At 44.4% G+C, this 16,552-nt stretch overlaps 2 protein-coding genes across 3 annotated transcripts; one reads left to right on the top strand and one right to left on the bottom strand.

Moving 5' to 3' along the window:
• Nucleotides 1-60: 60 nt before the first annotated feature.
• On the top strand, nucleotides 61-7,595 carry LOC128753370 (ADP-ribosylation factor-binding protein GGA1-like). 2 transcript variants are annotated; one of them, XM_053855004.1, is made up of 17 exons: nucleotides 61-108; nucleotides 833-917; nucleotides 999-1,074; nucleotides 1,230-1,328; nucleotides 1,448-1,571; nucleotides 2,462-2,556; nucleotides 2,732-2,812; nucleotides 3,380-3,517; nucleotides 3,585-3,666; nucleotides 3,731-3,832; nucleotides 3,911-4,054; nucleotides 4,304-4,344; nucleotides 4,420-4,604; nucleotides 5,719-5,924; nucleotides 6,004-6,173; nucleotides 6,232-6,342; nucleotides 6,548-7,595. In XM_053855004.1, exons 1-17 carry the CDS (start codon nucleotides 66-68, stop codon nucleotides 6,656-6,658), a joined length of 1,893 nt encoding a protein of 630 aa, XP_053710979.1. In that variant the 5' UTR covers nucleotides 61-65; the 3' UTR covers nucleotides 6,659-7,595. The 2 variants fall into 2 exon arrangements, with proteins under 2 accessions (XP_053710979.1, XP_053710980.1); XM_053855005.1 differs by lacking the exon at nucleotides 61-108 and adding an exon at nucleotides 142-179.
• Nucleotides 7,596-7,829: 234 nt separating this feature from the next.
• Nucleotides 7,830-16,402, bottom strand: LOC128753369 (probable ATP-dependent RNA helicase DDX17). The gene is made up of 13 exons (XM_053855003.1): nucleotides 16,132-16,402; nucleotides 15,650-15,809; nucleotides 15,457-15,553; nucleotides 15,232-15,365; nucleotides 14,371-14,436; nucleotides 14,107-14,248; nucleotides 13,881-14,041; nucleotides 13,605-13,777; nucleotides 13,117-13,227; nucleotides 12,983-13,044; nucleotides 12,851-12,910; nucleotides 9,784-10,017; nucleotides 7,830-9,672 (listed from the first exon to the last, which is right to left on the bottom strand). The coding sequence occupies exons 1-13, from the start codon at nucleotides 16,176-16,178 to the stop codon at nucleotides 9,206-9,208; spliced, it is 1,914 nt and encodes a 637-aa protein (XP_053710978.1). The 5' UTR covers nucleotides 16,179-16,402; the 3' UTR covers nucleotides 7,830-9,205.
• Between the last annotated feature and the right edge of the window lie 150 nt (nucleotides 16,403-16,552).

The raw sequence follows: 16,552 nt of genomic DNA, 5'->3' as shown, positions 1-16,552 counted from the left end.
TGCTGTTATCGCGATATATAACAAAATCACGCGACGAGAAACACCTTGTTTAGAATTCCGGCAAGATGGCGGCGCCTCCAGATGAGGCCAGCCTGCAGTCTCGCATCAGTAAGTCGCTGCAATCGTTGCATTTGCTTCACGTTAAGGTCACGATGACCCTCTCTGCAGAGTGTGGTATAGTAAGTTGTGTCTATCGGAACCGTCATCCCATGTGGCGACGTGGAATGTCGAGGCTCCAACAATGACAGCGGATGTCAAAAGTGCAGTTAAAAACCAACCGCTCACCTTTGCCTTTTGTTTGTTCACTGCAATGTTTTTAATATAGTTAAACTTACATAGGGCAGTGAGCACCTCAAAATCTAGTCACCTCGTTTATTCTCATTGAAACAAGCTCTTAACAATCAGTAACAGTAAAGAAGGGGTGTGTCTTGAAACTGGTTTCGACTTGATTTATTACGCTTATACGTTTCTGTTCTATAGAATAACTGTTCCCAGCATGAATACAAAATACAGTCCGTGCATGCGAGCTTTAACTGCTGCTAAACAAGGTCAGAGTGATACCAAAACACATTATTGATAGTTTACCCAACGGATAAACGTCGAGCTGCAAAATATCTTGTTTATCTGGTCTGTGCTGTTATTCTCCAGTTAACACCTGTTAACTAATCGTAGCTCTTTTTTACTCAATAAAGCTCTTCATTTCCAGCCCATCCCACCGTATCAAATTCATCTCGCCGTGCCCTGTTTGCTCTACTTATTGTTGCTTCGTCGGTTACATTTCCTCTTTATCCAAAATGTTTCCACTTTGAAAAAGACATTTCACTTCTTACAGACAAAGCCACCAACCCTTTGAATAAGGATACGGATTGGGGAAGTGTCAAGGGCTTTTGTGATCAACTTAACAATGAACCTGAAGGGTGAGAAGATGATAAACCAAAGTACAGTTCCAGAAAGCACCGCCCTCTTCAGTATATACTTATGCTTTACCCTTCTCTCAGCCCACAGCTCGCAACCAGACTTCTGGCTCACAAAATCCAGTCTCCCCAGGAGTGGGAGGCTTTGCAAGCACTCATGGTGAATCTTTTTTTATGCAAGGCTGTTCATTTCAGTAACTTACAGTCAGGTTCTGTGTAATATATACTGTAGGAAACAATGCTCAATATGCTTTTGTTGCCATAATAGCTCTCGCTGGCTGTCAAGTCTCTAAAGTGTCCTTACTATTTTGTCAGGTTCTCGAGATGTGCATCGCAGATTGTGGAAAGCGGTTTCACACTGAAGTGGGAAAGTTTCGTTTTCTGAATGAACTCATAAAGGTGGTCTCACCAAAGGTAATGCTTAGTCTTAATAGTGCATTAATTTGAATACTATAATGTTTTATTCTTAATCATAACAACGGAAACCCCTGAACTCTGCCATTGTTGCAATTGATTTGAGTTTCTGTTTTCAGTATTTGGGCTCTCGAGCGCCAGAACCAGTGAAGAAAAAAGTTGTGGAGATGATGTACCTTTGGACAAAGAAGTTGCCAGAGGAGACAAAGATAGCAGACGCTTATCAAATGCTGAAAAAACAAGGTAACAAAATGAACAGCTTCAACACTATTCTAGAGAAGAGACTTTGAAAACACACTAAGGATATGGCAAAGACACGAGAGAAAGTGACACTGGAAAAAAAAAGACATTTTGCACCACAACATAGAACCATAAATAATGGGTATTCAATAGGCATGTATGTCGATGGATCAATTCAATATGCTATGTACCAGTAGCGATGTATTAAAATAAACAGTCAATTTTGTTCATTGTAGTGGATTACTTTAAGCACACCAGTATGTATTTATCTCAGAAGTTCCCAAACAAAAATTCTAAAGCGTGACTCAAATGTCTAGTTCTGCTTTTATCTATTTGTACTCCCATTTTCCCCGTGTGACTCGGCTATTTTGGTGTGATCGATGGCTCCCGAGGCACCGTCAGGCCTGTAGAAAACATTACCCATCAGAGGATGAGGATAAGATGTCAACCTATTTCCCCTCTTTGTGGGCAAGTAGGTGATGAAGCAGCATGTCTTGATATTTCAGTGAACAACATGAGATCAGGAGCTTGTGCACAGTTACCTTGGTGCTCCCCTTGAACACCTACAGCCACGCTACAGCCGTAACCCATGGACTTATTTTAAATATTAGGTGTGTGTTGTATGGCTGCCCTCACTCTATTTAAGATTACAATTTGATTTTTAAAACTTTCTTAACTGCACACTTTTGCTGGACCCCACAAGGTTAAGCCTCAGTTTGAGGATGGAAACTTCAAAACAACCCCTCCTTATATTCGGTTTAAGATTGTAGTGTTGAATGAATGTTGAGTCCTGGTTAGGCCCCCACAAAAGGTGTGTGTGCGGCAGCTGTGCCGTGACATATGCCAGTACAAAAGCTATTGTCTTAATACTTAATGTGATTGTTCCCTTCCAGGCATTGTCAAGCAGGATCCTATACTTCCTGAGGACAAGCCCCTCCCACAGCCTGCATCCAAAAATGCCATCTTTGAGGATGAAGAGAAATCGAAGGTAAGTCACCGACGTTCTGAGAAGAAAGGAGCTCTGAAACATGTCAGGGATTCTGGCTCATCAACCTGTCAGCTTCATCTGGTGTTTCAGAAGGAGGCCAAGTGAGACATCTGATGTTTATTAACCTCTTCCGCTCCCTCTTCCGCTCCCTACCTGGCCCATCCTGTTTTTGTAGACACTGTCTCGGTTGTTGAGCAGCACACAGCCACAAGACCTGAAAGCTGCCAATGAGCTTATTAAGGAAATGGTCCAGGAGGTGAGGTCTTGTTGCTTTTTTTAACCCTGCGCCTTCTGTAGTTTGTTTCCTTCACTGTACTGTGTATCTTAGTGTTGTGCAAGGGAAACATTGACAGCTTAGTTCCAGTCCTTGAAGAGGGCAACTGAACTTCTTTATTCATTCGTTGTAGATGGTCATGGTCTCTGTCATTTGAGGGACATTCACCTGAACTGTTACGTGGCGAGGTTGGCCTTTGTGAAGATGGCTTCCTGAAGCCTGTTCAGCAGTCACTGAACTGCTCATTTTTGGAGTGTCTCATTGCTGTAAGGGGAAGGACACTGTGCCAGCTGTTTATTGCGCTCAGTAGAGTGTTTAAGACTTGACACTTTCCCCTTCTCCCCTCCCTGACTCGGCAGCGAGACACTGGAAAGCAATGCCGTTGCGTCTGCTGTACTGGAGTTTCAGTTTTTAGTTAGCTTAATAATGACGCTGGACTTTTCCGTCTGAGAAGTCATGTATTGGGCCAAATATAACACTGTTTTAACTGAACTACATCCCACACCATTGTCGTGCCACACCTTTGCTTTGTTTCTGCTGTGGTAAAAGGACCAAAGGCGCGTGGAGAAGATCTCAAAGCGGGTCAACGCCATCCAAGAGGTGAAGGAGAGCGTGAATCTGCTGAACCAGCTGCTGGAGGGCTACGCTGCCGAGAGCGGCTCGCACGACAACAAAGAGCTTGTCAAGGTGAAGTGCTGGGAAGGAAGCGCGAGGCTCACTCTGCTTTTCTGACATGGTTGGTTTGCGTTTTTAGGATCTTTACCTGCGCTGTGAGAAGATGAGACCCACACTGTTCAGATTAGCCAGTGACACGGAGGACAGCGATGAAGCTTTAGGTTGGTCAGGGAAGCACAGTCGCCCGTCACAATGCATTGCTTCATTTTCTGTGTTTGTGAGCAGCGGATATTTTACAAGCCAATGACAGTTTGACTCAAGTCATCAACCTTTATCGGAAGCTGGTGGAAGGCGAGGTGGTGAGCAACGACAGTGTGGCAACATCAGGTCGGTCGTCGTCTGGTCAGATTGGAACCACTTATCTGGTTAATACTGTATAACGCCCCGTGTTCTGATCCAAACCAGGCAGTGGCAGCTCGGCTCTCGTCGACCTGGAGGGCCTCTGCACGTCAGCCGGCGCTGCTCCTTCAGACCGGGAGGCCTCAAGCCTGCAGTCTCTTCCGCAGAACACGGGGATCAGCCTGTTAGACGACGAACTCATGATGCTGGGTAAGGCATCTGGCCCGTGAGATCACCAGCCGCAGCAGTTTAACAGCTCCCGAGTCAGCTCTTTTCTGCGCACGAATGGCTCCTGAAGGCACCCTCCGGGTAGCTGGCTGGCTGAGCCTGAGTCATCTCAGGAGGCAACATCTGGCAAAACCACAACAAAGCCCGATGCCTCTCTAGTTCAACACTGCAGGGGGCTGCTCACTTTACTTGCTTCCGCCTTGAAATAATTCACCTTTTCTTACATCATAGGACTGAACGCGACAGAAAACTCAGACTCTCACGCTCTCCAGGTGAGTTTTGGTTCGCTCCCCCTGAATATGAGTCAGTGTTCTGAAGCAGATTCTGTCCTGTTATTTCTGTCCCAGCACGCCGCCTCCACTGACGCGTCTGCTGCGACCTTTAATGTGCCCATGCCAACTCTCTTCCAAGTCCAGCTGACACCAACCGTAGGGGACAGTACAGCCGCAACCAAAGTCCTGGATGACTTGGACCTGCTGGGGAAGACGTTGCTCCAACAGTCACTGCCTCCAGAGGACCAGCAAGTCAAATGGTTAGTGATGCCGCTGCTGATGCTGCAACTCTACAGCAGCAACTGGCGGTACACTAGTGTTCCGTGAGAGCGTGTCAGGTGTGCCGTGGGAAAATGTTCCAGTTTCACCTCATTTGTCCAGAGAGAGGTGGGCGATATGGTTCCATTAAATGTGACGTGAGGAGATCGCATGGATTCGCTAACATTCTTTCTATCCACTATACTGTAGAGCTGCAGTGTGTTGATGCGCTGATCTGTCCGTTAGTCAAAACAGCGCTGCTGTGATGCGCGGCGCTCCTCTTCCCACACACTCACAGCCAAGAAGCCGCAAACTTCCTGCTGTTTTTAAACCTGACGCGCCTCTATTTTGACCACACACACACACACCTTCACCACAGAACCATGGAGGGCGTGATCCTTGTCAGACCCGCGATGCCAAAGACTGTCTGCACAGCAGAGCTAACATAGCTAGCAGCTAACGTGACCTCTCACTTCAAAACTTTATTGATACTCGTGGACTGTCAAAGTTTGCTTTGTGGTTTAAAAAAAAATAAAAGCTAACAAAATAAATGTGCTCCAAAATGTGAGGAGAGAAAGAATAATTGTTTTTTATGAAGCAAGTTCAGGCAAAGAATGGTAAGGATTTGTCTGGAAACTCAAAACTACAATAAAATCGTGCAAAAGACAAGTAATAAAATCGAAACAGTTATTTTAAGTAAGTAAATGAACACATCAATCCTGATATATTTACCACGTTGCCCACCCCTTTCTGGACACACATGAAACAAATACATTTGTGTGTTATTTGTTTTTATAAATAGCATGGCAATAGCATTGCAATAACAATCGAGTGTCAGTAGCTGCAGTTTTTCACAAATGAATCGGGATTTTCGATAGGACTTTAAGCACAAGTGCGGTTTTGCTGAGGTTCCTTTGGTGGTGAGCCTCAGTATTGGGTTGAATGGTTGAAAAACGCTGGTCTACGGGTCCCTGGCCTGGCGCAGCAACAACACAGAACGTAAATGAGTGGCTGAGAGGGCCCTCTGGTGGGCACTTACGCTTCCATTTCACCCTCACAGTAGCTGTCCACGGTAGCTCATGCTGCGCTCAGCTAATCTCCTTCTCTGACTGGCAGGGACAAGCACCAGGCCCAGTCAGGAATCACTTTACGAGATCTTCAGTCCATGGCCCACAGTAAACCCCAGCCGCCCTCCAACACCACTGTGAAGGCATCAAGTGGGGCAGTGGCGCCCCCCGTCCTCCTCCCCGTCGCTGTTGGAGATGCCCAGGACCACATCTCTCTGACAGACGTCACGATGCCTCTGGAGCTGATCAAACCGAGTAAGCGTGACAATCGTGCCCATGAATATGTGCGCGAAGATTCACCGTCTTCTTTTCTTTTTTTTTTTTTTTTTTTTAGGCAGCCTGCTGCCAGTGACGGTGTTCGACAAGCACAGCTTAAGAGTTTTGTTCACATTCGCTCGTGACTGTCCGCCCCTGCGCCCCGACGTGCTGGTCGTGATCATCTCCATGCTCTCCTCCGCCCCCATCCCCGTCACAAACATCCGCTTTCAGGCTGCCGTTCCCAAGGTAGGTCCACGCCACGCAGTCCTCACGTGACCCGCCAGAACCCATTTGTGTTGTCCAGGTGATGAAAGTGAAGCTGCTGCCTCCGTCGAACACGGAGCTTCCTGCTTTTAACCCCATACTGCCCCCTGCTGCCATCACACAGATCCTGCTGCTGGCCAACCCTCTCAAGGTACAAGGTTGCGTTAGTTTGAGCCTCAAACAATGTGGGAACAATAGAAATAGAACATATGAACCACATATTTGGACCACATTTTTGCAACTATATTGCATTATCTTCATTCCTCCTCTTAGCTGCCCTCTTTTAGTATCAATATTTACTCATCCACTTAATATAATATTGAAGAATTTGACTTATATTTGCTCTTGTGTTTCAGGAAAAAGTGCGTTTGCGTTATAAATTGACATTTAACCTTGGAGAGAGAGCTCACGATGAATCCGGCGACGTGGACCAGTTTCCTCCTCCAAGCACCTGGGGGAGCCTTTAGCTGGATGGATGACCTTCTGGTCACGTGACCCCTGCCTGGATTAGCGTCCATCGCCGCTGGAAAAACCGACACGCTTGGGAGAAGTCTTCTACCTAGTGCCTTCCTCCGTTCTCCAGCCATCTCCGTCGTCCATCCAGCTTGTACAAAGCAGCCACTTCAGATGTTCCAGCTAAGTGGAAGTCCTCAATGCAATCATTTCCATGAATCAAACTCTTTTTTTTTTTTTTATGATTTTACCGTTGGGTTTTTCTCCTCATGTGTAATTTGAGTTATTGAAGATGTGAAGAACTGATATCAGAGCCAGCATCCGTGCCAAACTCTGTAGATTTTCTAAGCTTCCTTACTTAAAAAAAAAACTTAACTCCAGTCAATACTGCACAACAATCCAAAGCAGATGTTGGTGACATACTCGGCTCATATCACGAGCAGCAATAAATATTCTTTCATCTGTACTGACGTTGATATGCAGTAAGCTTCGTTCCAAACTTTTTAAGGCACTTTTGTTACAGCTTTTTGTTAAAAGTCTAGAATTATATCTGCGTTTTATTTAAAAGTGATTTTCCAGGTCGGGATACTGTGTTTCAATTTTCCGCGATCACCTTTTTAAAATGTTCACTTTTTTTTTTTTTTAATCTCTGGAGATTTGTTTACACATTCTTGCACTTGTTTTGTTTTTGTAATTTGCACATCAGCTGTTTTAAATCTCACCTGTCACTCTCTGTTGATTCACCCAAAGACGGACTGGGGAAGTCCTGAGCAGACGTCTCCTACATCGGGTTAGAGCCCACCACATGTGCCTGAGGGGACGTTCTTTTGCTGTGTACATTGAATAACTGGTTCCTTCCAGAAATGACTCTGTGCGTCAGAAAAATGGAACCTATTTTATTGAAGTGCGGAGCATGGATCTGTATGGATGGAATTAAAGAGATCAAAGTTCTGGGTGTGTCACTTAATTCCTCACTTTTTGGGTAGTTTACCGTCAGATGTCACGAATGGTGATGGGTCGATGAGGTTTCATGAAACATTGTCCTGATATTTGAGGCCTCTAGATGGCACCGTCTGCTGTAGAATGTTTGGCTCACAGAACCAAGAGCACCATCTAGTGGCCTCTGAAAATGAGGACAGTGTTTCATCAACCCTGTTTCATGACACCTCATGAAAAAAATCAAAATAATATGAAATGAATTTTATTCAGCAAAGTACAAAGCCATGTGTAATCGCCATAACTAACCAATTCTTTCTCACTTTAGCCTGATATTTGGCATATTTACAGACCTAAAAGCTTATTGTGACGATCACTCCCCGCCACTCAATCGGATATTACAGAGGAAAGCAAAACTACTTAAGCCTGAATAATAGTGAAGCTATCAACATGTTATCAGTAGAAAAAAAAATCTGAATACATCAAAAAAAAAAAACATGCTGAACAACACATCATCTGAAAAAGGATACAAAGCACAAGAATCACATGCAAATACAACACACAACTCTGGAATGTGAAGCCCTTTGGCTCAGGCCAAATATAAAGCAGAAAGTGTATTCATCTTTCGCACTGACATCAAGAACTCCTGAGTTTGAGATATATGCTTGGAGAATTATCTTGGCAGCTTTAGCACCTTACACGACGACTCCCAAAGAACGAGGGAACTGATGACACACTCAACGGTGTATTTCTGTTGCCACTGGAAAAGTTGGGAATATATTGAAACCAGCCAGGTGGTGAACTTTGGTTTCGGCCATTTACGCACAACACTGCATTTCTATTGATCTCTACACTGGACGCCAGCACACTACACGACACTAGACCAGTCAGTGAACACGGCTAAATATGGTAGCTTGATCCCTCTGTACACAAGCTTGTTGATCAGTTTCATGGCCTTTTCTAATCCTTGGTTTCAACAGAACAAACGTCTTGAGGTTTCCCTCCCCGAAACAGTTTGCAATTCATTGACCTTGCTGGTCTTCTGCTGCAACAGTCCCAACCATACTTTAAGTCAACAAAATATGAATGGTTTCTTCTCAACCCTGGACTACACTTCCTGCACATTTATCCTGATCAAACCAAATTCTTTATAGTTTATAATCCACAGTAAAACAACTGAAATCTGCATATCGATATGAACAAGCGTACGATGGTTATGTCAAAGTACAAAACACACATTAATGGAGACACAACTCCTTCAATTTCACTTGTGATGGCGAAAGATGAGTCAGTTTACAAACTACATTGAACTATTCCATGTAAACTAGAGGGAAACTAAACACCAGAAACTAAATATTAGCTTTAGAAATATACAAAATAGATTGTAGCTCCGTAAGATTATGGTCAGTGTTAAAAAGTAGAAACATATTTGACCAATGTGAGCTCATAAACTGAAGTGCTCGGTCGCCGGGGTCAATTGAAAATCCATGTTTGAGTGTTTCGTAAGAGCTTTGTGAGTATTTTAATCTGGGCTTCAACATTTTTTGGGGGCAAACTTGAGATGGATGTTCACAATGACATTGGAAACAAAAAGAAGGTCAGAGGACAGCTGAAAACTCAAACTTCTAATTGTGTGCTGGAGGGACGGGGGGGTGAGGAGGAAAGGAACAAGGCTGCTGCCCAATGAAGCCCATCAATGGAGGCTGTGGCGCAGGAAACTGCTGAGTCATCAGAGGCTGAGGGCCCACGTGAGGCACAGCAGGTGCAGCGGGAGCAGCAGGTGGACCGAACGGCCCGGTGGGAGCCATGGGCCCGCTGCTCCCAGGCTGAGCCCCGCTGCGAGGGTTGTACCCCCCAGCGCCGCCGTTATTGTTGTTGGCGTAGCTCTGGTACTGATCTGAGCCGTAGCCGCTCCTGTCCTCCCGGCTTCGGTCCCTGTAGGACGCGGAGCGGTCACCGTCGCGGCTGTTGCGGCCGAAGCTGCTGCGTCCGTCTCGGCCGCTGCCTCCGTCCCGCATGCGGCGGTTGCACTCGTCCTGGTACATCATGTTGGGGTTGTTGGAGTTGCTGCCACGGTAACGTGATCTGCCGCCTGTTGGCAAAAATAATAGTTCTTAATCCACCCTTTCGACAAAACAACTTATATATATACTTATATCAATATTCATATTGTTAAAAGACAAAGATTTTCTGTGGTGATCACCTCCTCCTCCGCCGCGGCCAGAATCCACCAGCTGCAGCAGTTTGGGGTTGATGGCTTGCCGAGCCTCCTGCAGCACCCTGACCAGGTCTCGGGCCTGGCGTGTGTTCCCTGGAGTGAAGAAGGTGTAGGCGGTGCCCTTGTTGGTGCTGCGCGCAGTGCGTCCGATACGGTGCACGTAATCCTCAGAGCAGTTGGGGTAGTCGTAGTTGATGACGAACTTGACATCTTCCACATCTTTTAGAGAGAAAAACGTCAATGTTAGACCAAGGACGGACAAACCTATGGAACCGTGTCTGGAATTAACAAACATTTTCATTTTCAATACTTGCGGTGACGTTACCGACAAGGACAAGCTGGAAACTTTGACTCTGCAAAGCTCATCATAACGTTGAACCACTGAAATGACCAACTTTCATGCGTCTGAACTGACAGACTGAGCTGTGCTCCGAGAACATCCCCGGGAGCTTGTGGTTGCGAGTTCGCTTCTGGCATCTTTAACTGTAGAGCATTTTACCGTGAGCGAACATGAAACTAAATAACAAGGCTTTTAAATAATAACGTAATATATTGAGAAATGCAAGTATCAAACGCTGTATGTGCATGTCTAAGGGCTGTGAGTCAGAGGCACGTTTGCCTGCCGCTCAGTGTGGCATGAGTGTTGGGAGGCACCATGGCAGGGCTTGTGATTCACACACATTTGGGAGAGTCACTTTCCCTCAACATTTTTCACCAGGAGCGGCACTTTTCTCATGCAGGCAAAACGCAATACAAAAAGTGAGAGATTGCGCAGCACACAGTGGTGAGTAACACCAGGTACCAGGTTCACGTCCAGCGTGTGCTTTAAGGCACTGCACCCTGAGCTATAACAATAATAATATAAAAATAACAAACTTCATGTGCTTTTATCTCTTCCCATAGAATATGCTAAACAACAAAGATGATACCCAAATAAAGGTTAAAACTCTTGTGGTAGGCGACTGCACAGGTTAGAGGAGCTATTGAGCTGCCACTTTGCGCAGCCTCAATCACAAGAACTGAAATGAAATCGCTATCAGACACCAAAATACATCAGGATGGAAATGATCTTTATTTTATGCCTTGCAGATTGAAGCAAAAAGGGCATCTTCCTCATGCAGAGAAAAGGGTGCCTGACCACCTCTCGGGGTGGATCGGTGCATGTGCCTGTTTAAATGTGAGACGTATATTTTGATGTATGATGAGTAGGAATCTGTATCAAGAGTTACTTACCCGATACTTACGGTGCACTTTCCCACAAAGAGCAAGACAATGATCTTACAACACATTAGTTGGATGGAACGGACCCAAACCCATTTAAAAACTCATCAGCTCTGATCGGACGGTGACCTCTGACCGTCTCATAAGAGGAGGGGCTCTGACACCACTGCGAGCTTGAACACAACTGAACCATTGTGTGAGCAAGTGCCACGATGATGGTCCCTTCCTACGTGTGTGCTGAGCTCATGGATGAGTTAGGAGAAAGGAGCGGTGAGGTACTTACCCCTTTCGTGTTGTTTTTACAAAGGTAGTCCCCCCTGCATCAGTCCTGGTAGATAGGGAGGGGCTGAGGGAGAGGGACGCAGGGTTCATCCCTCACCTCCTGCGTACACCAGCAACGTCAGGCGGGAGCAGAACCGTTCAACCTCAAAGGACACAACGGCTGGTTCTGTTGCTCTCGCCACATTGCAGGACCCTCCTCAGACCCTGGCCAGGACTGAATCCAGACGAGCCCCTCTAACTGTCTCCTGTGTGTCTGCATTGTTTGATCGCTGAGCAGACATACAGGCACCTCAGGCTTCTCCCAAGTGAGGCTCGCTGGATTTACGGACAACATTGGGCAGGGGGGATCGAAAGGGGCTTTAATCCCTCTAAAACTAGTCAAGCTTCTAGCTTAACGGGACCGAGGGGGCAGCAACAGCAGCGCAGAGTGTAACGGCTGCCGTGTGCTGCCGAACCCTGAGAGGAGAAGAGGGGGAAAAAAAACAAGGAATTTTAGCAACTCAAAGATACTTCAGGAATCCCCCCTTCTCCAACTAACATCAAGTACACTCTCTTCAAATTCAAATGGCACCATTCAAGTGTTGAACTACGTGTATTGAAGAATCTACATATCCAGGCGAGAGAGTAAGTGGAATGTATGCGATGAACTTACTTTTAACCTAGAAATATAGCTTACTCTAACGGCTTCTTCCACGATGGTAACGTTTTAGTGACACACCGAGTCAGCTCAGACCCATATTTTCAGATTACTTGGGATATTACTGTTCAAACACACACATTGATGAGCCCATTATTAACTAAAGAAACATTTCCATTGCAAGTGCAGTGTGATGTTTCTGTAAGATGCAAGTCTTGAATCTGATGTATCGTTTAAACCCTATGTACTTTGGACTGGTAAATTAATGTAAGATGCCGAAATACACTTAAAGCAAGGCAGCACAAGCTATTTTCAAGAAAGATTTAAATAAGAAACATCAGTGAGAGCGCGATAATATCGGTGGTCCTTCCTTTCTGGCAGTGTGCCAAAGAGCCCCTGTTGAACAAAGCTTTCACAGTGAAGTAACAAGAAACAGACCCAAAATCCACAGCATGGCTTGACATGATGTGGCACAGCACCATATGAGGTTAACATCAGCCAGCGGTCACAGGAGCGGTCAAGAAAACCATGACTTTAGAGCTTATGTTGATTTTTTTCTATGAATCTAAAATCTAAATTCAAGACTACAAACACCAGGCTATAAGCTCAGGACTATTTTTTACTAACATTTCAGATGATCAGATGTTATCAGTGGCTCTCAACTTCTTGTCCCATCACAACAAAATCATCTGGTCCTCCTTACTATATCATGCACAATTTAACTAAAAAGAAGTATCAAAAATCCAACCAGAAGTTGTGCTAGTTGTCATCAAAAGGACATTTTTACAACTACAAGTGATTCAAGATTTTTAATACATGGCTATGTATGATTCCCTGAACTGAAGTTAAAATTGGATTTATCTCCAACTAAATACTGTGACAAATGATGGTAGCGTGAGGACGGAGACATACCCAGTCCACGTGATGCGACGTCGGTGGCGATGAGAATGGGAGCTTTCCCACTTCGGAACTCTTTGGTACGAAAGATACCAGAGGTCAGAACTCACTGACTTGCAAGTGAAGATCACCTTATATTCTTCTCACCTGCAAGTACCCAGTCTCTCTCTGGCTGGCTCTTGTCTCCATGGATACACATGGCAGGCCACCTGCGGCGAAGATGCGGCAGATTTAGATGAAATGTTTTGAGCCAGTAAATCCAAGCGTAAATTTTCCCTCACCCATCCCTCCTCATTCTTCTGGTTAGATCGTCGCAACGCTTTTTGGTTTCCACAAAAATGATGGTTTTGTTCTCCTTCTCGGCCATGATCTCCTCCATTAGCTGAATAAGTCTGCAACCAAAATGAAAATCTGTGATATTCAAGCATATGGTCAGTCACAGTGAAAGGAATCACGTCACGTCGAGTGTGTTGAAGCGCCATCTTATTTGACACGTTTGTTTCAGCTTTCTGTTACCTTATTATATGCGATCTAATCACCAGGGAAGTATTTTATTCCTTATTGTATTCTTTATACTATACTTTATTATTATACTATACAATAATTACTATTTTAATGTCATTATCATTCGATAAATGCACATACACAGAGGTACGTCCAATGTAATTACACTTTCAAATGTAATAGTTTTCATCTGTCTATATTGGAGAAGGTTTAAAAAAAAAAATAAAGAGCAGCAACTGCATGAGATCTGACAAGAATTCCTCACTTGTTATCTTTCTCGCTGTCCATGCACACGTCGACAATTTGTAGGATGTTGTGGTTGGCACTGAGCTCCAGAGCTCCAACATTAATCTGAATATAATCACTCAAGAAGTCTTCCGCCAGCTGTCGGACTTCTTTTGGCCAAGTGGCACTCCACATCAGGGTCTGTCTGTCTGGCTGAGGAGCAAAAAGAAAGTAAAGAGTAAAACTCAGTGTTCAGCTGCATCTTTCCTTTTGGGCACATCATTTCATGTAAGCTTACTGCTTGCTTCCTTCTTACCCGGATTTGATCCAGTATCTTGCGAATCTGCGGCTCAAAGCCCATGTCCAGCATGCGGTCCGCTTCATCCAGCACCAGGTAAGTGCAGCGTCCCAGGTTTGTCTTACCAGCCTCCAAGAAGTCAATGAGGCGTCCTGGTGTGGCGATGCAAATCTCAACGCCTACAACCCAACCCGACATTAAATATCATTCCTTCACATGTGAAAAGAAGACAAACAGTCCTCACCTCTTTCCAGGTCTCTAATCTGTGGGCCTTTGGGTGCTCCCCCATAGACGCAGGTACTTTTTATCCTGGAAGACTTGCCATAATCATATGCAACCTGCTGCACCTGTTGAGCCAGCTCCCGCGTCGGGGCAAGTACCAGACACTACGGGGACAGAAAAGAAACCAGTCCATATTAATATGGACGAACATGATAAGAATAGATTACATGGCCTTTATTAGTGCCACAGTGGAGACACTGATACCTACTAAGATAGTTGTACTTACAATTGGACCGTCTCCTCTTTCTAAATAGGGCTGATGATTGATGTGCACGATGGCAGGGAGAAGATACTGTGGAGACAAAGTATAGTTTATCGTTTGGTATGATGATGTCAAGTCAACAACATATAGAAATAAAACATTTTATTATTGGATAGTGGCTTATATTTATTAACAAATATATTTCAGGATCCTCTGACCACAAAGGACTTCCTTTAAATTAGCTTCCTCCTTTTATACTGACTGTGAACTTGCATCATAAAAAATACATAATATAATAATTATGAAACTATAAAAAATATTATTGAAAATTATGACTATGTGGCTACAGACAAATATAATAGAAGTACTCTTCTTTTGTCAGTTAGTATACGTAGACCAAAAAAATGATAAAAAAGTTTAGATCATGATAAATATTTGGCTGATATTAGCTAGAAACAAGCACATGAAGCACTATGGAGTTTTTGCCCTACAATACTGCCACTTTCAAGACGAACCAAAACAAAACACAGTTAGTTTACATGGTGCAATTATTAAAATTTATTAGAGGGGTCTCCATTTGAGGAAATTCTCTCATTTTCTGCAACAAGTGCAATATGAAGACAATGTTTAATTTTCCCCTATCATTGTTATGGTTTACAGAGGGAAATTGTTTGATAGCACTATTCAAACATTTTACAAATTAGTCTTCAAAATCAATGCAAAAAAAAGAATGAAGGGCAAAATTTTATCCCAACAAAATACAAGAATAGTTTTTGCCAGTCTCTCCCTTTCCTAATTTGGTAACTTTCTTTGATCATTTGTGTTGAGAACTAAACTCATCACTCCACTTCACAGGCTTCCTAAATAATTCTTCAACGTTCTTACTGCGAGGGTCTTTCCAGAGCCAGTCTGGGCAATTCCAACCATGTCCCTTCCACTTAGGGCCATTGGAAAACCCTGCGACTGGATGGCTGTGGGCTCCTTGAAGTTCTGTGCCATCAGCACGTCCATGACATATTCTAGGGAAGGAGACAAGACAAGAGGAAAATCTTTCAGTAGTATTCCTAAAACAAAGGGGAAAACACACATCAGTGGGTGGTGAACACTTACGTGGAAATTGTGCCTGTTGGAAGGTGATGATGGGCTTCGGACAGCCGGAGCCTTTGATGGTGATCTCCTTCTTCCTACGAAATTCTTCAATTTCATACTAATGTCATCAAAAAAGAAGAGAATGAGCATTGAGGGAAACGCACTTGAATCTGGTGACACTCGGTTAGAATGGTTTAAAAGAAAACATATGCACCGTGCTCATGCGTTGCAAATCCGGATGTTCAGTGTAAAAGTTCTTTTCAAACTTGGGAAGTTCACTCAGGTTCCACCTTTTCTTCTTCAGACGTTCCCCTGGACTTCCAAACTTCATAGGCGGGGGACCACCACGACTACTTGGAGGTCCGAAACGGGGCCTGGAAAAGGACATAAATTCATATGAAAAATAAATAAATAAGCACAAGATATGTGATATCGGCTGTGTAGTGCCACACAGTACAGAATTATGTCTCGTCTGTATTGTACATTTTACACTCGGAGTCCGTAAGTTACATGCAATATTCGATTTTAAGCATAGACATTTGGGAAGTAGAATTACTACGCAACGACGCTTGTTCGTAGTCATTTTGGCACCAGCTCAACTCGGTTAGCACAGCCACATTAGCTTGTCGAAAACGAAACGCGCAACTAAACCAAAAAGTACTGGTGAGACGACAGTTAAACAGCAAGTGTAAATACCTGTCTCGCCCTCTGTCTCTGTCGCCGTAAGAAGACCCACCTCTCATGTTGGCAGAAAACAAATTATGTCGTACGTGCTAGCTTTTATCAACGTTCGTCACCTCGATGCTTACGGTCGAACGCAACGCTATATATCGTCTCTTTAAATCTTTAAAATTTTATGTTATACAAAGGCGTACTCGGATGTTTCAAGGTAAGGTAGCTAACTATTAAATGCGAAATGCACTCCGCGAACTCAACCGTCTGCGTCCAGCACGGCCCTTTTTCACGACGTAACGTCATCTACACAATCAACGTAAGCGTGTTCGCGAGTGAGGAACGTAACGCGTAAACTCAACGTTAGACACGTTCGTGAATACCAATGTTTTCGCGTGTGTTGCTTTGAACGCTGTGTGGCGCTGTGACTGACACGGACCCTACT

This window comes from Synchiropus splendidus, chromosome 2, assembly GCF_027744825.2.
Source record: "Synchiropus splendidus isolate RoL2022-P1 chromosome 2, RoL_Sspl_1.0, whole genome shotgun sequence".
In the NCBI taxonomy this organism is placed as follows: Eukaryota; Metazoa; Chordata; class Actinopteri; order Syngnathiformes; family Callionymidae; genus Synchiropus; species Synchiropus splendidus.
Note: the sequence above shows the minus strand (reverse complement) of the source record. Positions and strands in the feature narration are given on the sequence as shown.

Bases quoted from the DNA above. Each gene is read 5' to 3' on its own strand.
- LOC128753370 (XM_053855004.1), top strand. From the start codon at position 66: ATGGCGGCGCCTCCAGATGAGGCCAGCCTGCAGTCTCGCATCA. The intron at 1,075-1,229 runs GTGAATCTTTTT...CTATTTTGTCAG, and splicing joins AGGCTTTGCAAGCACTCATG to GTTCTCGAGATGTGCATCGC. The intron at 6,174-6,231 runs GTAGGTCCACGC...TGTGTTGTCCAG, and splicing joins TTCAGGCTGCCGTTCCCAAG to GTGATGAAAGTGAAGCTGCT.
- LOC128753369 (XM_053855003.1), bottom strand. From the start codon at position 16,178: ATGAGAGGTGGGTCTTCTTACGGCGACAGAGACAGAGGGCGAGACAG. The intron at 12,911-12,982 runs GTGAGAAGAATA...TTCGTACCAAAG, and splicing joins GAGAGACTGGGTACTTGCAG to AGTTCCGAAGTGGGAAAGCT. The intron at 9,673-9,783 runs GTGATCACCACA...TTTTGCCAACAG, and splicing joins TGGCCGCGGCGGAGGAGGAG to GCGGCAGATCACGTTACCGT.